Here is a 22,391-nt window from a genome sequence, read left to right as displayed (position 1 = left end):
ACTTGCACATTCTTTCAGAGTTGCAGTAATAAGTAGACCTTGAACTGAGAGCTTAGAAGTGCTTTATTGTGCAGTAGTGCAGTCAATAGGCAGTTTCTTTGTGGGTGCTGCATGGCAATGTGTCATCATATTTAGTCACATGGCAAGTATTTGAATCCATGGTACCCAAGGGGCTTTTGCTGCAAGTGCAGGGTTGCAAGGTGTGGATGCAGTGACACTCTCTTTTCCAGGGTGACTGGACACATTGAAGGAACAGTGAACAGAATTCAGTTCATTATAAAATGTTTTCAGAAAGTCTTCTTGTAGCTTCCAGCCCTAAGATTTTATACCTGATGTCAGTACTTTTGTCAGAAGTTGAAGAATGTACAATAATCTGGTTTCAGTTCTGGTAAACAAAAGAAGTTACTTTTGTGCTTCTTGTCAGGTGCTTCTCTGAACCTGCATGGGCACTGATCTGGTGATACTCCTTCCTTTTTCTGTTTTCATCTCAGAATCAAAGGAGAATAAAAAATGAAGAGCAAAATACAGTAATTTCTAAAGATTATGAAGAGAGAAAAGCTTTGTGTGTGCTGGAGAAATGGAAATTGGGGGACCCAAAACCACAACTTTATTTGAAAGGGGGAGAAAGTGAGTTTCAGATGGATGAGAGGGGTGAAGTAAAGATGTCTGTAAATGTACTAGAATTCCCTAACTCTGAAAACAACTGTTGTCTTTTGATGCTCCTAGCTGACATGAAAGTAAAGTCACTCATTGGTTTAATGTGGCTATATATTTGTGTCATATCTTTTTCACCACCGTTGTGTTTGTGTCTATCCTTTGTCTAGAAATGTCTAGTGATATCACTTAAAGTATTGAAAATACAGAAATGGTGCCTTTTGTTGAGGTGAGAGAAGCAGGCAGAATGATCTTTTGCATGAATAGTATGTATTTGTTTTTGAGATCCTAGTGATTGACATATCGTTTCATACTTCGGTGTTGAAAAATGCATTAAGCAAGATGTACACTTTCCTCCCTACTCAAAGCAGTCAGCACTCAGTTCTCATGATCTACATGAAACCCTATTCATAGATGATAGAGAGAAAAGAAATATTTAAAACTCAAACTTATCAGCTAACTATTTCCTGACATTTTCTCCCTACTTAACCAGGCTGATCCGGGCAGTGGTTTTACATATCTTTCCCCCATATACTTTGTTTCCTTGTCACCAGTTCAATCTGTTATGGCTAAGACCTGCATCTAACAAGGATGCATTGTCCTAAATACAGAATTATGAGGATGGAACTAGAGAGAAAAAAAATCCTAACTATTTACCTGTTCTCTTGCTGCATAAAGGGAAGGTATTTATCAGTGTCATGTTAAATGTCAGAGCCTTATTTCTGATGTAGCTGGAGGAATTCTTCCCAGATGTTGCAAGAAGCAGGTAGGTCCTGAATGAAAACTCTCTGTTGTGGTTTGACATGACAAAGATGCCAGGCACCCACAAAAGTCTTTCACTCACTCTTCCCTACCACAGAGGAGAGGAGAGAGGGCAGAGGAGAGAAAAATTTAATGAAGGCTTCATGGGTTGAGATAAGCACTGGGAGAAAACACTCCAGGGACAAAACAGGTTCAACTTAAAGGTAAAACATGAATCTATTACTAACAGAGTCAGGGGAGGATAATAAGAAGTAAAATAGGCAATTAAAACCACATTTTCTTCCCCCACCCCTCCCTCCTTCCCACCAAGAGTGCAGGGAGACCGGGCGTGGGGGTTTGGTCAGTTTGTCACCCCGGATCTTCCACTGCTGAGGGAGAGGAGTCCTTACTCTGCTGCACCATGGGGTCCCTCCTACAGGGGAAAGTTCTCCATGCACTTCCCCAATGTGGCTCCAATCTCACAAGCAGCAGCCCTATCAAAGCTGCTGCAATGTGAGTCCCTCCCACCGGCACGCAGTCCTCCCAAAACTGCTGTGGCGTGGGTCACCCTTCCATGGGGTGCAGAACTCCAAGGACAGGCTGCTCCACCCTGGAGGCAGGGGCCCACTCTCTCCACCAGGTCTCCCACTGGATCACAGCCCCCTCCAGACATCTACGTGCTCCAGCATGGGCACTTCCCCCAAGGGCTGTGGGTGCATCTCTGCATCCCCTGTGGGTCCCCAGGGGCTGTGGGTGGATCTCTGCATCCCCTGTGGGTCCCCAAGGGCTGCAGGGTCACAGCTGCTTCACCCCGGTCTCACCACGGCCTGCAGAAGAACCTCAGCTCTGGTGCCTGGAGCGCCTCCTCCCCTCCTTCTGCACTGACCTTGGTGTCACCATGTTCTTTTCCTCACATGTTCTCATCTTCTCCTCTTCTCTGGCTAGGAAAGAAACTGCACCTCACTTTGTTTTGATTTTCTTCTTAAATATGTTATCACAGAGGTGTTACCAACCCCACTCATTAGCCCAGCTTTGGCCAGCAGCATGTCCATCTTCAGAGCCATCAGGGATTGGCTCTGCCAGACATGATGGAAGCTTCAGCAGCTTCTCACAGGAGCCGGCTTTGTGGCCTCTCTCTGCTACCAAAAACCAGGCTGTGGAAAACCAACAGTCTCCTTGGCTTTTTCACTACCTCACATAGTCTTATGCACATTTGAATTTGTTTCATGAAAGAGTTGGAGATACTGGTTTTTAAATTGCCTTGCAGATAGTAATTAGACTTACTATTTTTGTTACTGAGTTGATGTGTTTTCCTGGAAATAGTTTTGGGCAGAATTCAATAAATATGGACCTTAATAATCATAACTTTGCTCAGTATTGTTACTTACCAGTGTTTAGTTGCTGTGGAACATGTGAATGTTCCTGAAGTGATAGTAAGTAAAGAAAAATATGACAGGCCCACAAGGAAAATTTCCTGACTATTGAGATGGTCATAAACATCAAAGTGTGGGAATATCAGAAAAGTGAAAATAGAAGTTCATAAGATTTACTAAGTTTAATGTCTGTGTAAGACTGAATCCACCAATAATATCTTCCTGAAATTCTGTTTTTATTGAAATAGTCACATTTATTTCCTGACTTTAAGTAATTTGGCATCACTTTGTGAGAAATTACTCTCACTTTCAAAGGTTTATTAAACCCAAAAAAAATACAGCAAAGGACTGAATAAGGAAAAAGGACAGCACACTGGGATTTGGTCATTGGCTGCTACAAACTCGTCCTTAAAAATGGGAGTTGCATCAGGCAGTGCTGACTCCTCCTAAAGTCTGCCAGTCAGCTCTTTTTCGCCATCCATTGGTGGAGACTTTCTTGTACTTGATTGGAAGTCAGGTGTTGTCATATCTTGCCCCCCTTTCCCCATTCTCAACTTCCCCATGCAAGGGGCTCAAGTACAAGCCTTCTCTCCACATGTTCTGCACAACCCAGGCTGTCCAGTGGCAGCAGTACAGAGGGGGTGAACGGGCACTATAGCAAGAACAGAGGACATCTAAACAACAAACCACAATAACATAACTATACATCAATAAATCTTCTCTTAACATACACACAATATTCATCTCTTAATTACGAGAGGCAATCATCCCATTACTTATCTATAACAACTTGCCAGCCTTACTGCATAGCCAAGGAATGCACATGTCCTAATGCAAATGATCACTTGGTCACCTGGTGTTGCTTACACAAGTAATAGTTGTAACTAAACAGTATGTATTATATAGTTTAAAATAATACTACTGCTGCTACTACTAATAACAACAACAACAACCAGTATTATAACTCACATTCTGCAATTTAGGGTAATGTTGTGAAAAGCAACATTACCCTAAATAAATAGCAAACAACATGTTTGCTATTTTGTAAAGAATGCTTCCTTTTCTATGCAAAAAATTTTTGATACTCAATATTCTAGGTACATGAACTTTAAACTTGTCAGACTGTTATATTTGAATATTATAGTAATTTGATTAAAATGTTGCCTATAAGGCAAAAGGTTCAGTTAATAGAATCCATATGTAATTAAAGTGCATAACCAAATGTAATCAGACCCCAGTGACTGGTGCCTTCATACTGATAGTTTTACAGTGGCCTCTGGGGTTGAAAGTTTATGTTACAGTTACCGATGTAGCTGTGCTCCAGAAAAAAAACAAGGCAATGTAGCTGTTGAAGCAGGTATGACAAGGTCTCAAACTGATAATCATACAAGAAAAGTAGCTGATAGTCTGAATTCTGCAGCTGTCTTCCACTTGGCAGGTGGAAGAAGCACAAGACTCCTGTATTGTACTAGTCAAAGTGTTGCATTCTGCAGCACCACTGCTATGTAAACATTCCTATATGAGGGAAGTATGTCCAATGAGAGCAAGTAACAGTGTATTTTTTTAATAATATAGTTGCTTGATTTGTGTGAATTCATGTTTTAATCATCTGAAAGTTATAGACACAACACTATGTACCAAGCCACAAAAGAAGTTTAAAAAAATTTCCTGAACTTAAAAAAAAAGTAAAATATTTTCTCTGGACAGTTTTAAGAGTTGACATCCTGTGTTAGAGTTCTCTAATCATCACCAGCACAATTTACAATCAGAACACACAGAGAGCCAGTTCAGACCAGCTCATCTGTTGACTTTGGCAGAAGCCCTTAATCTCACTGTGTGTAGCTGCCACTTGAGAGCTGGGGACTCGGCAGAGAGCCGAAGCAGGGTGGGATGCAGGGTTGGTCAAGGCATGAACACATAGGCCTGCTTCATTTCAACAGCCATATACTGCTTTTTTTTATACTCTTTTCATTTTACAGCCTTTTTTTTTAAAACCTGAAATTAAATGAGGACCTCTCATGAGCCACTGCGCTCCAGGCATAAGAAATTGTAATGTCTGGCTTCCAGAAACTGTCCCGTCAAAATGTGCTTCTGATTAGGTGGCTTAATTACAGCTGTGAAAACAATGTTGATTTAGGCCTCAAGATTCCAGTGCATGTCAGCCGTTATTAGCTAGCCTTGGACTGAAGCCACCATTTTAAAACTCTGTACCACTAAAGTCACACACTGCCTGACAACTTTTTATTTAGGCAGAAATGTTGCCAGAAGCAACACATTTTATGCAAAATATTTTTCATTGCACAAATTTCAAATGTGACACAGTTGATGGACATAAAATAGGTAGTTATGGGTGGACCTCACCAAGTCCAAAACCTAACTTTTGCAAAAAAACCCTACCCCAATACATCCCCCTCCCCCATTTCAAATAGGTTTTTCTAAAGTTTGACTGACATAATGCTTAATTTTAATTCCTTTAATTCAGTTTTATTCCAAATCCAGCATGTTGGTTTAACCACCCAATTTTATTGCATCTAAATTTTCCTGACAGTTTCATTTGCTGTTGGGAAATAAAATTGCCATTTTTGCAACATGGGAAATAATGGCTAGTTTCAAAACCAATATGTTTGAAACTTCCTTTGCCTGAAGCAGGTTAAGGCACACACTCAATTTACTTTAGGGGAAAAAAGCTCATTAAATAGTTTTTAATATTTTAATATAATTTAAATAACAGCTTTCACAGTGGGAAGGCTTATTAGGCCCATGTATTTACACCTGCAGAGAGGTAAATGTTTGGGTAATTAGGTGGTTTCCAATAATCAGTTTTTCAGTTGAGGGTTAGTACTGTAAACACTGTAGATGGACAGAAAGAGTGCTGCATTTAAACATTACATTTCCACTTTTAGCATTTTACTTTCAAGTGCTTAAGAAAGAGGCTTAAGTAGGGTTGATTTGGTTTTTGTGGGATTTTTTTGTTTTGTTTTGGTTTGTTTTAGTTTGGTTTTTTCCTTTGTTTGGTCTGCTCTTCAGCTCTCCTTAATGACATGAATTGGCTAAGGAATGTGAGAGAATGTGTGTGGGTGTTAACTCTCAGCAGAGGTCGGTACTTTTGAAAAGTAAAATCTACATTCTCACTTCACTGTTGCTATGAAATTCCAAATGTCCATGCTGTGTGGTTTAATGGAAACCATGAAGTTCCTAAATGACCACAGGTTTGTTCCGCTGTTAAGCACAAAACAAATCTTTCAAGTCATTGGCTAAGTCTCAAAAAAGGAGGGTCATGTTTTCAGGAAGGTAATCTCCTTTCCTTTTTTTTTCCTTCATGGTTTGCATTTCTATGGCATTAGAAATGTGTTCCTAGTGAGGTACTGGAACTACCAGCTCGCAAACAAAAATCCTCAGTTCCCAGGACTGAAAACAAGACACTTGGAAGCTAAAGAGGTATTCATCTTTTACCCTAAATACGGGCCAGTACAGCAATAGTACCTTCAGGAGCAACTAACTGGAAATTAATTTCGAGAAAATAATGATTTGGATAAGGAAGCAAGTCTAAAGTGTAGGTTCAAGTTTGTCCTGTAAAAAATCATCGTGCATTCATTCTCTGCCTGCAGCAGATTGGTGGAGAGCAAGGCAGTGTATGCCTACACTTTATTTCATTCAGTTTTCAAAGGAGAAATACTGGAATGAGCTAGTCTTCTATTTTCTTTGCAAATACTAGGTGGGGTTTCCTGAAAAAGAATGTTTCAGAAATGCCCGAGTTGCTGTGGAGGGCAGCTGTAAGTCAGGAGACAACCATGTGATGGCTTTTTCCTTATTAGATACCTTTGCACTAGTCTTTTGAAATGTGTTTCATTGGTAATACACAATGAGTTTAATTCATCAGCCACATACGTTTTCTTCCTGTTGGCTACACACTGCTGTTTCTTTTGCCTTCTTCCCGCACCTATCAAAGGAGCATTTCCAGGACATCAAATTAAAAGAAACATTCATATATTATTACATATATTGTTAATGCTGTAGTAGAAATGAAAGTATTGGGAGTGCTAGGGTGTTATTCTGAGAACTGGGTATTATAGACCAGGACATTTAACCCTGGGAAAAAGTTTTTACAAAAGAACAGAGCTAAGGACACCATTTTACTGTCTTTAGAGAAGAAAAGGAATATTCTCTACAAAGGCAGACAAATTCACTTCTTTCCAGACTCAAGGACTTTTACTCAGGCCAGAAGGTGCTTCCTCCTCCCTTTTGAAGAAGTTATTTCAAGAAAGAGAGCCGGGAAGCTTCTATTATTCCCTGCTAAACTGTGGGTTAAACATAAAGGGAATGTCTGTTTGTTCTGAGACTCTGAATTTGCTGAGAAATTTTTGGAGGGGATTAAAGCATAGCTGTGCCTGAATGAGTCTAGCATAGATGCTTAAATGGTGAGTGAATCCATGCAATCCAGTCTGTCATCTTTCTGATATTTTCTTGACATTTTAAGTTTAAATCCTACAAGTTATACTGTTGTGAATAATTATTTTCTTGTTTTCACACCTGTTTGGTTTTATGTTTCAAGCTAAGTATTTAAAGCACTGTTTATAAGGAGAAAATTCAGTGCTGATCTTCAGATATTAACTTTGATAAAAAGTGCAAGATGTGTAGATGCACCCTGTGGTTTGCAGTTCACTTGATCAGGATGATAGATAATAGAAAGACAGTTTTTGTTGTCTTTTTGCTGTTCTTGTTTACTTTATACTACTAGCTCACTGCCTAGATCACAGGGGGAAAAAAAAGATTAGAGTATGACCTAGGGCAGTGTTGCCAGGAGCCTGTCTCTTTCTCGGCTAGTAATGCGTGTATGTGCAGCATGCGCTTGTAACATGGTGTGGCTAATATTACATTCACCCATTAAGAAAAATAATAATTAAATTAAAAAACATATATGTGTACACACACACACACTCTTTTGTGTTTTGTAAAGGTAAAGCTCGTGTTAAGAGGTTTGTGTTTCCCTCTGGGTGGCAGAGAGGTACCTCGCAGTCAGCCTTCCCTCGACGGGACACAACTGTCTCTGATGCTCTGTCTCCTCTTGGTTTCTGCTTCTGGTGCAGTCTGTACTGGGGGTAAGATCATGGGAGCACAAGGAGCACAAGGAGCACAAGTATTGTCTCTATTGTCCCCCAGCAGATTTTACTGCCAGAACTAACCTCACTAGTCCACACAGGGGAGGGTGGATCCTCTTTAGGCCAAAGGGTGATTGATAGTGAGTGGAGTAAAGAAGGGTAGATGCAAACCACAGCAGTCAACTTTATTTTGCACCTTTCTAGAATTTATGAAATTGTTTTCCTGTTGAATTGTTAATGCTCTTTTCACCTGCCTTCTCCTATAATTGTGCATGTTTCCATCCTTTTCAACTGTGAAAAAACTTTTGCATTCCATTCTGTGACATGATTGCAGAAGAGTAACATATTTCTTCAAAAAATAAATATGTTTGCCTACTTCCATTTGCTTGCATTTTGTATTTTAAGCATAAAAGTTAATGTGACAAATGAAGAAAAACCAAACCTTTGAAATATATTAGAGAATACAACTTGTGGAGATAGACAGGAAATTCAATTAGTGCACAAAGCATAATATTGTTCTTAGCACATAATTTTATTCCTGTAATGTTGGCGTGATTTAAGGGAATACAGACAGCAAGTTACATCTTCATCTTTCTTTTTGCTGAGTCTTACATATTTAAGATACACTGTTTAATATTTACCCATCTGGATTATTTATTTATTTATTTATTTAGTTGCTGTTGTTTCTGAGTTATGTGTAAAAATTTTTAGTTGAATTCTGTGAAACCCACATCAGGTAGAGAAGGCACAGTTTTTATAGTTGATCATAGTGAGGACCTGTTTTCTCCAGAGACTGAAGTCTGGGAAGCAGTTCGACCTGTTGAATAAACTAATCATTGAACAACTTTTTAAAATGGGAAATGGGCACTCCACAGGGTAAAGAGCTTTACTGTCAGCTAAAAAGTTGTTATTATGATTTATTGTGATAGTGATCTTGATTATTCAAATAACATTTGTTTTTTCTTCAGTTTGTTTAACAGTTGAGTTAAAGAAATTGATTTAGAAAGAAATGTTCTTCTTAAAGTGTAATTTCACTTCCCTATTTTACAAGAATTTGAGGGGTTTTTTGACTTTGAGAAATGCAACCATTTGGAAAGACAGGAGCCTCTTTTGCTCAAGCAATCAATTCACCCCCCCCTCCCCCTTTTTTTTTCTTCTTTGTGGTGGAAGGGAGGGTACCTTTAAAATGAACAGTGAATAATAAAATTTGCTAAAAATATGGTCACAAATAGTGTGGTAATCACCAGCAGAGTTTCCCTGATAGATGTGATGATACTAGGAAAGCAGTGACATTATGATGGCACAATGATTCCATTTCATCCTTTTCAGGTGGTGTAACTCCTTGAATTCCTAAAAGAACTCCTGTTTTCAGAGAAGCCTATAGAAATCTTAAAGCCACACCTTTGGATGTGGGTCTCAACTGAAATTTGCCCATAAACTCATAGTTGATTCAGTTAATGTTGCCACAAAGCTAACATTGCAATACTTGCCTCTCTTGAATTTGTATGTTCAGCAGTACCTTGTAAGACTTTTATCCTATCTAGGTGATGAAGATGATTTGACACATACAGTTTCTGAAGGCCAGAACCACAATAATGAAATAATTCACTAATTTTTCAGCTTTTGTTAGCACTGAGGGTCTCCTTTGATCACAGAAGGATCATCTTGTATGGTGCTTATATGCTTATGGTCAGGCATATGCTATATGCTCCTGTTAGTCTTTCAAAGCCTGTGTGACATCAGATTTCCTTTCACAAGGCCTGTTAAATCTCTTGCATTCTTTTGGGAGTCTGAACATTAAACATTATAACTTAACCAGGGCTTTGCGAAGTTTCCTGACACATCAAGTCATACAGTTTAGTTTTAATTTGCATATGTCAAAACATCCTGTTGCTTTAAGTATTTTGAGTTTAATTTAATAACTTACTGAAGTTTTTTGTGCTTTAAATATGAGATGTTTTAGAAGACTGTAATCTTAATGGGACCTCTGAGTAGAGAAATTGTAGGTATAATTCTGGAATGTACAAGGCACACCAAATTACTGAAACATCCCTGTTCTGGGGGTTTTGTTGGGTTGTTTTAGAAAACCTAATTTTTTAAACTTGTATTACACCTTTCTGGTTTTACAAACCAAAAGGCTGAAAAACATTTTCCCAAATCTTCCTCTATGCTCTTCATGACTGATGAAAGTTTGGAGTGTTGTATGTGTTGGTAGTTTCTGGGTTTTGGGCTGTTTTTATTTCTTTGTTTGTAGCATGTGGTGGTAGTGTCTGTTTTTTGGGGTTTTTTTGTTGCTTTTAACTTTGCTATCAGAGTACAGATTTGGCTTAAATATATATGAAAGGATGAAATGCCATTAGCATTTTTTTAATGTTTATTCATCTAAAATATGATTGGTATGCAGGAAATATTAGTTCTGTTTGCCTAGTGGGCTCACTTGAACTGCATATTGAGTCTCACAGAAAGAGACAATCTAGTACCTGAGCTAAGAACAATTCTTGGAGGCTTTACTCAGGAGGCTAGTAAGTAGAAAAAGTACTATTGAAGTAATTATTAATTTTTTTAATTTAATTTCAGTCCGATATATAATTGCATATATAGATTTGGTCAAAACCAACAAAGACAGTAAACCTAGCTCACCCACACTCAAGTTGTTTATAACTGATAAGTTTGATTTCTGGCCCAGTTACTGTAATTTGGATCTTGAATTTACAGAAGACCTACATATCAGCCATCAACTGAAACAAAGCCTAAAATATTTTTCTCGGCTATTCAGATATCAACTGATACTTCATAAGCAATATTGTTGGAAAGCCTACTGTTTTCCCTAATCATTACTGTTATCAAACTGCCCTTTAGGACTCTTTTGAAGATACACTGCTTCAGATATTGCATGTAATCTGTGGGAGAAGGAATAATTCCCTCCTAAAGTTACCTCAGCTAAATTTTACTGGGGATCAATGAACATTAAAGTACTTGCCTTGAATAAGCAAACAAAACTTAGAAAACTATGCTAAACCTACAGGGAGCCAAATGTACCTCTTTGTGGTGAATCTGTCTGTGATCTAATTTATGGTGGAGTGGGATGGAGCCCTTATCAGGATTTTGGCTAGGAGGTAGAAGCCTGCAGATCTGCAGTGGGCTATCCAGAAAATCTACATGTATTGGCCAGCGCTAAAAAGATAGAATCGTTTGTTCTCCTAATACCTTGATGATTTTAATAATAAACCTCCATTTTGAGAAAATGAAATTGGCAGTAACACTAGTTCACTTTGAAACATGGTATAAGTCAGTCATTCTTTGCTCCATCACTAGAGGATCTTTTTAAAGAGACTACTCAGTTTAATACAGTTATTTAGATTAACTGAGATTCAGATTCGCATGTAGTGCAACTGCGCAGGTGTTCTGACTCAAAATGCAAGTGTTTGTATTTTATATATGAGATGCCAATCAGTCTGCTTTTCAAATAGGTGCAGATAGGTTGCATAAACCATTTCTGTATCCCGTTTATGGTCCTAGTTCCATTGTCTCCAAAGAGTGAACTTTGATCTACTCCTCAGTAGCAGATAGTAAAGGCTGGCAAATCTTGACATCAGCATTTCTCTTGTCATTTCAGGATTACAACCACCAGATTAAAATCTCAATATCTAGTGAACCAAAATAATATTTGTTCATTTACAAGATCTACAGTAATATTATTCACTATGAGGGCATGCATGTCCCTGACACTTCATTTTAATTCTGAGTAATGCCAGTTTCCTACATGGAATCTGATTGAGGTGTTCACTGTATTTTCTTCATTGCTACAAAGCTATCCACTTCTGCACTAGCAGCCTCTTCCAGAGGTATGTGAGTTCCAATTCTTTATGATTTGCTGCTTTTCACCACCTTTCATAAAGACAGGTTGGTTATGTTCTTCCCATAAATTCCTGTCATGAGAGGAGTCTGCTTTACATCTTAATCAATGTATTTCGTTTCTTTTTTTCCTTGCATCATGCTTAGGACATATCTTGAGCTTCTACTTTCTACAGTCTTGATGTCTGCTTCTCTTTGTGAAAATAAAAATTCTTGAGTGGAAAAAATGCCCTTTCAAAGATTTTTAAAGAGAACTGCAAGGGTACTTTCCCTGTAGATAGGAAAGAAAATAGAATACATAACCCACGTGAGCTTGCTGTAGTTTAGCAAACCAGAATCTTAAAGGGCTATGTTGATAGTTTTTGAGCCCTGTCTTGCTGGAATTTTGGTAGTTGAAACCCATAAGGGCAGTAGAAGCTATTTGCTATAGTGGTTTTCATAATTTCACTGTCCAGACACCAGTACTCAATCCACTTACCCTCTTCAGCACAGAGCACTTGAGTGTCATCAATACTTATTACATACATATTGACTTTTTAAGGGACTTTTCTGACCTACGCCGTGTATTTATATAGAAATATACTTGGGAGAACTAGTGAGCAAATCAAAGTATTCTCAAAGCATCTGTCAGCAAAGTAACGGTGAGTTGTGTGTTCGGTGTTATTTTTCTACAAGCTATCAAATGAATCCTAAAATGTTAATTTCCAAATTCTTAATAGATAATTTGTTTTATTAGTTATACAGATCCATATTTCTAAAAATACTCCTAAAAATATTGTGTATTTGGCAGAAATGCATAGGAAAAATTAATCTTCTGCATACCTAAAGATTTTTTAATGCAAGAAAGCTTAGTCATAAAGACACTTTCATTGTTTGCAGCCTTCCTCCTCTATGTTGTTAAGTGCTACTATTGTAAATAAATTACTTTTTTCCCTCTTTCCCCTTGAAACAAAATTGCTGTTACAGTATATTTTTGCTAAGTATAAAGTGATTGACGTATTTTACTGGATCAGTGTAATTTCCTTTTTTGCCAAAATTGCTGTGATTATCATCTCTAGGATGGTTTTTGGTGAGAGATTAATAAATGCACTGCTGGCAAAGGTCCACTATCCTTGTTCCATTTAGTAGCAGAATGCCTAAATTGTAGTTGAGCCGGTTCGTCGCAAACAGACAAAAAGGAAGGTAGCATTTTGCTGTGCGTGAGCAGTTAGAGGGCAAGCAGACACCGTGCACCTTGACCACCTATTATGAAGCTTTTTGCTGCAATGTCAAGTGAAAGCGAGTTAATTGGGTGAAGCTGTAGAGCATGTTAGGGGCATGGTAAAGGGTTGCTGTCTGACAGCTGAATGTCAGCAGAAGCTAGTGAAGTGTGGCTGAGAGACAGAGACCTGTCACAAAGTTCATGTGGACTGTAGCACTGTTAGGGAGATGAAACGTGGTTCTGTCTCACTTTCTCCCTCATTGCATTCAAGCACCTTAAGATTTCACACTGTATGTGTCAACCCTTGTTCTCTAAGCTGTTTTCTCCTAACACTTCTGCATTCAAATGATTGGACAGAAGATGCTAATGTTTGGCAAAATGAATGTAAATATACTTCTTTCCTTTTTCTGCTAGAGCAGCAGTATACATCCAACACAGATGAAACTTTGAAGGCTTACGTCAGACAGTCTCACTGGATAGGAACTAGGATGGTGGCTGAATACATATCTCGTGAGAATATGAAGTTTAGCACTTCAACTAGTGCAATAGGGACTGTTTTCCCAAAAGAAAAGGCTAAGTAGAGGGTGGACTACTTTGTGAGCTGCTGGTGCCTTACCATGGCATTGTGAGTCTTTTAGTCTCTGATTGTAGTCCCCTCCTCCCCTTCTTGCTAGAAAGAAGTGGAGTGCTGAAAGGGAACCATGAATGACATACCGATGTAAGGCAATGAGAAGCTGGGGGAAAAGTCACGTAGTAGAAAAGCCTTCCTTGGAAGCAAGAGAGGCATCATTTAAAAGCAGGGATGATCTTACACACTGCTATGAAACATAGAGTACCTTTCAGTGTTGTTTGCAGCATGCAGCAGAAAGTAAAACAGTAAACATTTGGGTTGGCCACTCAGATTCAAAACAAATAAATAAATAAGTAGAAGTTGCTTCCGGTCATGAGAAAGTGGAAAGACAGTGGTAGGTATCGTGGGCAAAACGTACTAAGAACTTAAGTTCTAAAGTAGTAAAAGCTCTAAAAGTACTAAGTACTCAAGAATTTGGAAACTTGGATTGAAATTAAAACAGACCAATAATTTCGCCATGAAAAAAAGAGCATGGCTTTGTTTGTCTAATACCTTGGTATTAATAGCGTCGTGCAGAGAATTTGACCTAAAATTGGGAAACTTCCCTGTTTCCAGTGAAGCATCTGGAACAAAGGCTTACAGTATTGGCTGTGTGTGGAATTTAGCCAAAACTTTTAGAAAACATCAAAATTAACAATGCAGAACCAAGTTATTTGTCTTTAAGCCAACCAAACATTGAAGATAAAGTGTTTAGCTGGCATGATAATGCATCCAATCTTGTGTGTTCTTCAAACATACCAGGTTTAAATATGTTTGAATGAATCAGGATTTTCTTTAAAAAAAAATACAATATATAATGAAATCTTTGTCTTAATTGCTTTTAATTAAGCCTCCAGAGTGTGATTTCACTGAATGAATTAAATGCAAGAGCATTAGGAAAGTAAGAAAAATTTTAATTTCCCTGTATTACAGACTCATACTTGTTTAAAAATTGAAAGTGGAAGAGGGAATTCTTGATGATGAAAAGAGCCATTAGTATTGTTGGCTAGCAGCATCCAAAGTATGTTGTGTGTCTACCTTTCTGACTTAGTATGGCAGCCCACTGAATTATTCTCTGATAGCAAATTGTCTGCACAATCCAGGCAGGAGTGCTGACAATTAAAATTTATACCAAATGTTACCATTTTCTTACACTGTGTCAGATCACCAGTTTTGTCCTACAGCCTCAGCATACAGAATTGCAAGATCACTGACACGGGAAGCAAACTTTCCAGTTTCGGTCATACAATTCCTGCTTTGCAGAAGTTTGTAACTAACATTGCATTACACTGACATCCATCCACAAGTAATACTTTAGTTTTAAATACCCATTTGTAGTATTTGATTATTTCAAATAAGTCAGAAAGTAAGAAATGGCTCTTGGAGCTACTTTTAACAGATAGAAAAAAAAAAGGTGCAGCATACTGGAAGTCCCTTGGCATTATCTGGCAAAAGGCAAGTCAGTTTTGGAAATAGCGGTCTGAGTAGGTTGTGAATTTTCTGAAAAATGAACATCTTTTATGTGGAAATAGGGTTTTCACATAAGTGCTGCAAAATGGTTATTGAAGACAGTGGTTCTTTTTTAACACGTACTGGAATTGACATTGCACCAGTGAAGTTATGCAAGCTGTAAGGAAGCATAGGTGGCAAAAACTGAAAAGAATATTATCGGCCATTTGATTTGCTGTCTACTGATATTACTTTGTATTTGTATGTTGTGGAGTTGGGCTGCGAGGAGTGAGTATCACAAATCAGTTGTGGAGAAATATATTGACCATTTCTCACTTTCCCTCCACCATTCTCTGCATCTGTGTTTAACTTAAAGTTCTTCCTACTCTTGAGAAACTGTGCTACTGCAATTACAGAGATTTTAGGAGTTGCTAGAATTCTGAAGAAAGTAAAGTGGGTCCTCCCTCTGCATTTCTGTTTACTGACAGGCATCCTCACACACCTATGTGTCCTGTATTCTGGCAAATTACAGATCACTTTCTGGCCTTGTAATTCAATTTTGTTTCATTTACATTGAGATATAACACTGAACTTGTTATCATACCTACACCATCACATAGATGGGGAACTCTCATAACTTGTATTCAGTATTAATCATCATGCCCTTTTGTCTCTTATTTGGTCTCTTCTGATTCTGAGCAGTTTCATGGCTTTTTTTCCTCATTTGGAAAGCCAGTTGTTATTGCATGCATAACCCAGAAGCCTTAATGCACAAAAATCCTATCACTATTATTCTGATTTTCTAACAATGTATTTTTTAATAAGGTAGTATGCTACATGTCAGAAGAAAGCACTAGAGGAGTTTGGGCTACTGTGTTTTGAAACTGAGTATTTGAAAGCAGTTTGAAGTGACAAAAATTAGTGGCAGGAAACCTGAGAAGTGGAAGAAGTTTTTGTAATAACATACGTAGCTGAGGGAAATTGAAAAGCTGTGAAAATTGTCCAGTAAAATTACCTTTGTGTAGATTTTGAAGGCTGAAACTGTTCTGACTAATTCTGCAGCTTCAGCTGTAGATTTTTTTCCTGCAATTGAAGATAAACATCATACTTGTAACAGTTTATTTCCTTTTGTAATTATCTGCACCACTGTCATAACATGTGCATGGTCTTCTAATTTCAAGTGTCCAACTGTGCATGTTATTCCACAAATATGGATATACAAAAGCAAAATGGGCATCTTTGATCACAACATGATGCTTTTGGGTAGGCTGACATTGCAATAAAAACATAATACAATGATATAATAAATGATGGTATCAAAATATTCCATCACAATATCATCATAATGAAGCAACCCACTATAAATGAGTTTTAACTGTGGTAAAACAGCTCATATGTCATGAGACAACCTTTAAACTAGATCTTAAATTTGACTGTAAGTTAGTTACAGAGCAACAATAGAGAAGAAATGTTTTGGAAATCTTTTCCACGTCTATTAAAAAATTGTTTGGGTTAACTAAAGTTTAGAAAGCAATTATTCCATAATATAGAGTAACTTTTCAGATTTTGTCTTCAAAAAAACACGTTTTGTAAAATTAGGTGATCAAAATTTGAAAAATGTTCACAGGACATGACCAATTACTATATTACATAAATATTTTGAAAGCATGTTTTTGCTAGACATATGTGTCCTAGATATTTGTTTATCTGGTGAAGTGTAACAGTTCAGATGGAGTAATGTATGGCCTACAGGGTAAATAAAAGTGCCAAACAGACACCTGATTTCAGATAAATCATTTCTCTTTGAAAAATTACCTAAATACATATTTATATGATGGATTATCACTACAGCTCTGGCATAGTCATTTGAGTTTGTAAATTTAAAACCCTTTTTAAAAAGGTGTTTAAATATAATAATGATGAAAGTGGTCTGTTGGGGAAATTATAACTGCCTTTAAAATTCCTCTCTAAAGGGATGTGTTCAGAAAATGAATATTATAACAGATCTATAACAGAGTATTTTTTCTTCTAACATATAGAGTACTATCTTTTTATTCATCATGAAGGTATATAAAGATATTGGATCAAAACAGATCTTAGGACTAAAATTGTTTTTTACACCAGTCACATTGATATTAAATCTGATTTCCCTTCTGTTCAATGACTAGAATTCTGTTCTTTGTAAGAAGTACAGCACAGGGTCTAGATAACTAAACCAGAGCTTTTTTTTTTCCCCAGCAATGAAGCTTTTACTGTAACATAGTCTATTGACTTGCTGCCAGTCATTAAGTTTCATAATTTTTGTTTTTGCAACTCTCAAAGGAAATCTGATTTCTTACCTCTTTACTGGATTTTTTATGCCATATTTTTTTAAAAAAAACCCTCACTACAGCTTGGAAAAGAGTAATACGTGAGTGTAATCATAGTATGAGATTTTTCATTCATTGTGGTATGCTGATTACTTGAGGTGTTGAAAGCAGTATGTTTAAATTTGTCCTCAATATTTGTTACCCAGAGTCAAACCCATTTGTAGCTTGAAGCTTATTGATTTATTTTTTTTTACACATAGAAATTTTTTTAGAACATCACAAGTTGTTTGTGCATTTCAATACTGCTGTAATGGTTTTAATGAATGATTCTTATTTTAGAGAGAATTTTGCGTGCAGTCAGTTGATTATAGTGTACAAAGAAGAGGCTGTCAATTGGTGTATTAGCCTTCACTGAATTCTCATTTCAGGTTGGCTGGAACACTGAGATCTCATTTTAGGGGTTCTTATTTGGTAGGGTAGAGCTCAGAAGGACTGAAAAACTAGAGTATTACATATCTGACTTCCTAGTCCTGCTGGTTATTTCATCCTCGTCAGACCTAACATTTAGAAAAACTCAGGGCACTACCTCATTTTAACTATGTACTTGAAACCGTCATCTAAATTTGCTTCCGTATGAGTTCTTAATGAAGGTCTAGCATAGCCTAGGAGTTTAGAGTGGCTGCAATATAGCTTGTGGTGAAATCAGGAAATCAAAAGTGTTCGTATCAAAGGGACCTGTTGAAGTAGGTGTTAGAGGCAACAATTGGTTTTTCTTCAGCAGTGGTAACTGAGGGAGGGGGAATCTTTCACGAATGTGTCTTTATACATATAATTGAGACTGGATTTGTTGAAATATGAATATACACACACCCTTCAGCCTCTCTCCAAATTTATATGAGTTAGTGTGTCTGTAGATACGGGTTTCTGCCTCAATGTGTGTGTGTTTATATATGCATTTATACTCTTCCTTAAATGATGAAAAGAAAGTGTTCTAAACTTCAGAGATACTGAAATGGCCATTCAGTGTGTTAATTTTTTTATTCTATAATTATGCTTTGCATATGATGCTTTCATATATTATAAGACCTGATTAAATTTTTGTTATTTTCACACAATGCAGTGCATTGGTAAAGGGCAGAAGAGCTATGTGTCATTGATTTTTCTTTTCTTTCTTTAGGGGAATACAGAATGTCGTTCTTTTACCATTTTCAAAAGAATTGCTAGTATTGATATACTGATATTATCCATAATCTGTCAAAGTACAATGCCTGATGTTTTAGTGCTGGAAGTTCTTTAATGTTGAATTATCTGTTTGATTGAATGTTGAGACGTATTGAAATATGAATCGTGTTCCCATCAATGTACATTCAGTGTGTGTTTTCTGGCCATTTTCTTACAGGCTAACATTTGAAGAGTATTAAGTGTTTGATTTCAATTGATGATGATATATATTTTAATAAACCCAAATACATTCTATAATTTGCATGTCATGTGTTTCCTAGTAACAGTGACGGGGAGACTGGAAAACATTTCTTTATTAGATGAAAAAGAAATCTGGTAATTGTAATGAAGAGGGGGTAAAAGTTCTCTATAAGTATTTGTAGCACTTCAAATACAGGAGGTTATTTTTTTCTAACACTTACTTGGGCAGAATACCTGAGAAAATATGCCTTGTTTCTTTCTATTAAATATGGCTATTGGCTCTCAGGTACCAAAGTAAGTGTTTAAAACAAGAAGAAAACACTTGCAAATACTTCATATACATACTTTTGTGAAAGGAATTTAACACTAAGTGTAAATTCTCTTTGTGCTTTGTTTTTTTTTTTTTATTTTTTATTTATCATTCCAGGAAACAAGAGGTAGTTCAAACATCAGCGTGGCTCCAAGCTAGAAATTCAGCCTGACCAGAGTTCTGTCCTAGACTTTTTGGCATTGCAAGCTGAACTTGACACATCCTACAGTGTTATGCAAAACAGAGACAGTTCTCTGTCTTCAATCTGTTTCTTCACCCTGGATGTCACATCCAATCCCAGAAGAACAATGGAAAATGAATTTTCAGATTCTTAGTATCAATAATCTTCTAGAAGGGAAAAATTATATTAATGTAAAATGATGCAATTAAAGTGTAATTTTTTGCTATCTTTGAATTGTAGCTCAGCGTTTGTATTTTTTGACATTAATTTTATGGTATTGTGAAAATGTGCATTTGTATGTTCACATTTCTGCACCTGTCAGTTTTGCATACTGAAGCAGTTATTTCTTTAAACTTTTATTTATTGCAGTTGTTCATTTTTTATGTAGTATATTTTTAAATGTTAAAGAATGACACATTTTGGGTAATTTTCCTCAGTCTTAAAAAAAAATCAATAAGCCATTTTAGTCTCTATCTATCAAAGTTGTTTCATACTTGTCTATTTTAAAGCAGGACTGCAATACTTTAATAGGATTGAGAGAGCTATTTGAAATGTATGCCAATGATTCCTGTCATTTCATGGCAGCCCTGCCATGGTTCACTGAGCCCCCTCTTTTCTCTTGTCAGCTCAACTGAAGACAAGCATTTAGTTGCAAACTTTAAGCAGGTTGTGCAAAACAGAAATGATGTGACTGCTTCTCTTCCTGCACAATAATGTCACTGCTGGTCAATGTGAGAAGGTCAGGTTGCTCCTTGTAAAGCTACATGATACCACTTGCCTATTTGAACAAGTTAAGTTAACCACTGAATCTGGTCCCTGCAGGCGCTGAAAACTCACCCTTTTATCAAGTCTGCATTTCATAAGAAAGAACAATTGTGGAGAGAGGATTTCTGATGATATGTTTATATACTTTATAAGGACAGTTCCCAAACCAGTGTTGCAGGTAATATATTTAGTTTAAGCTGAAAGACTAAAAAGTAATGGCTGTTTTGACCTTCAAATAGACTCCTTTTTTGTTGTTGTTGGTAGGACCCAAGAGTGACGCCCATCTTTGATGCTGACAGAATTTAAAGCAAGGCCATTGCCCTGCATTTTCTGCCTTGTAGCACACAAAAGTAAAATTGTATGTCAGGCCGAGATGTCGGGGAGCTGACAAGATGCCCCAGTGACATTTCAGCTGGAAAGAGCAAGTGTCTTGCAACCAAGTGGTCAAATATCAAATAATAGGTCAAGCAGGAAGGAGCTGAGTTCTAACCACAAAGAGGTTTCTGGTAACTTACTTGACAAGCTTTTGGGTGCTTTGTGGCTTGACAAAGTGATGTTCTGTTGGGTATCGCTAGACAGACTGTTCTTTATCGCCTTCAGAAGATCAGACATTGACATTGATTAAACTCTTTAACCCTTAAAGGTTAAATCCTAGCATTTTCATCCTTGTGAATGAAGAACAAAAGAAATTTTTAATATACCATTTGTTTTCATATTAATCACAGAACTCCCTAGTGATATTAACTTTTGATGTGCTGTGTAGTTTTTGACAAAAAAATTGAATGCAAAATCTATATAATAGATTGTTTCTCAGTATAGGCCAGTGGTACATTAGAAAAATAATATTATGCATTATGGAATTTGTAATTTCATCTAATATGTCAAATGTAGGGTTTGATTTTAAGGCTTCATGACTACTACTGAAATTCCATTTTGGATGGAAAAGAATATATGCATAAATGTTTTATCACTTAAAATGAACAAATCTTCCAACTACCCTTGTTTTCAAGTACTCTAGAATCGTAGAATATCCTGAGTTGGAAGAGACCCACAGTTATCATCAAGTCCAAATCCTAGCCTTGCACAGGACAATCTCATGAGTAACAGCATATGCCTGAGAGCACTGTTCAAATGCTTCTTGAAGTCTCTTAGGCTGGTGCTGTGACTACCTCCCAGGACAGCCTGTTCCAGTACCCAACTACCCTCTGGATGAAAATCCTTTCCTTGATATCCAACCTAAAACTCTCCTGACACAACTTCAAGCCTGCAATTCTCTTGGGTCCTGTCACTGGTCACTACAGAGAAGACATCGGTGCCTGCCCCTCCTCTTTTCCTCTTGAGGAAGTTGTAACTGCAATGAGGTCTTCTCAGTCTTCTCTTTTCCAGCCTGAGCAAAGCAAAGCACTCCTAATAGGCCTTTTAATTTTCAACGGAAGACCTTTAATCTAAGGGAGGTTCAAATGTTCAGATATTCTCTTATTGTGCAGTCCATTGCTCATAGCCTTTTTGTACATGTATGTTTGTATAACAATGCAGAGCCATGAAATGCCAAATAATAAATCTTGAAGAACTCTTACATGTAAGAGTCAGCTGACAGAGGAAGAACATTCATTTTCTTTGTGTATTTAGTCTTGAATAGGGAAGAAGGAAGTTTTCATTTTCCTCCAAGTGGGTTGGCTCCACTCTTTCATGACTGTGACTGTTCTTGAAGGCACCACAAGTACTGTATTCTGCTTTTTCAAATTTAATTTCAAAGATCTATTAATATGAAGAATAAAAGAATATATTTCATTGATCATTTTCCTCTCTACTGTGTATAGATGCATTTAAGCACTTTTAAAGGTATATTGTCATGGCACTCTACAGTTTGAGAAAGTAAGTGCCTACTTTTTGCTGTGTGGTCTCAAACTGCTGAAGATTTGCAGTCTACTTGTACCTTTCCCATCATTGCGAGTCTATGTGGTATTGTGCATGTAGAGACAGGAAAAGGATTTCTTTCTGAAGTCCCTATCTTACTGAGATTAGGAATATCTCCTCTAGTTACAGCTCCAGGCATGGTTTTGTCATTTCACAGGGATCATAGCAATAGCAAACTGAGTGTAGTTAATAGGATGATCTAACAAGCTATCATTTCTCACAAGAACTAGTTTGTAAGTTTTCATTGAAGGAGAACATCTACCTCATTCACTCTATTTAAATATTGACTGAGTTATGTACCATTTCTTTTAAAGCCATCCACTTTGAAGAGACTTTGAAATATATTTTATTTGGCTGTCAGAGGTCCCATTTGTAATCAAAATCTCCTCTTTCTTACATTGTGAAGAAGCTGAGAGTAGTAAACTGCATTATCTTTAGTGTGATACCCCTGAGTTGCTTTTTCTTCCATTTGGTAAAGTGAAATTTGATATAAATTCCAAATAAG

At 37.1% G+C, this 22,391-nt stretch overlaps 1 protein-coding gene across 1 annotated transcript in view; it reads left to right on the top strand.

Moving 5' to 3' along the window:
• The window catches only part of CCDC171 (coiled-coil domain containing 171), a 159,666-nt gene extending 140,299 nt beyond the window's left edge, over positions 1 to 19,367 (top strand). The window contains 3 exon segments of the mRNA XM_054289527.1: positions 57 to 76; positions 17,930 to 17,941; positions 19,155 to 19,367. Coding sequence (XP_054145502.1) covers positions 57 to 76; positions 17,930 to 17,941; positions 19,155 to 19,367 — 245 coding nt within the window.
• Positions 19,368 to 22,391: the final 3,024 nt, after the last annotated feature.

The sequence above is a fragment of the Melozone crissalis genome, unplaced genomic scaffold (genome assembly GCF_028551555.1).
Source record: "Melozone crissalis strain CALT ecotype California unplaced genomic scaffold, PUWL_Pcris_2 ptg000005l_1, whole genome shotgun sequence".
Classification (NCBI taxonomy): Eukaryota; Metazoa; Chordata; class Aves; order Passeriformes; family Passerellidae; genus Melozone; species Melozone crissalis.
Note: the sequence above shows the minus strand (reverse complement) of the source record. Positions and strands in the feature narration are given on the sequence as shown.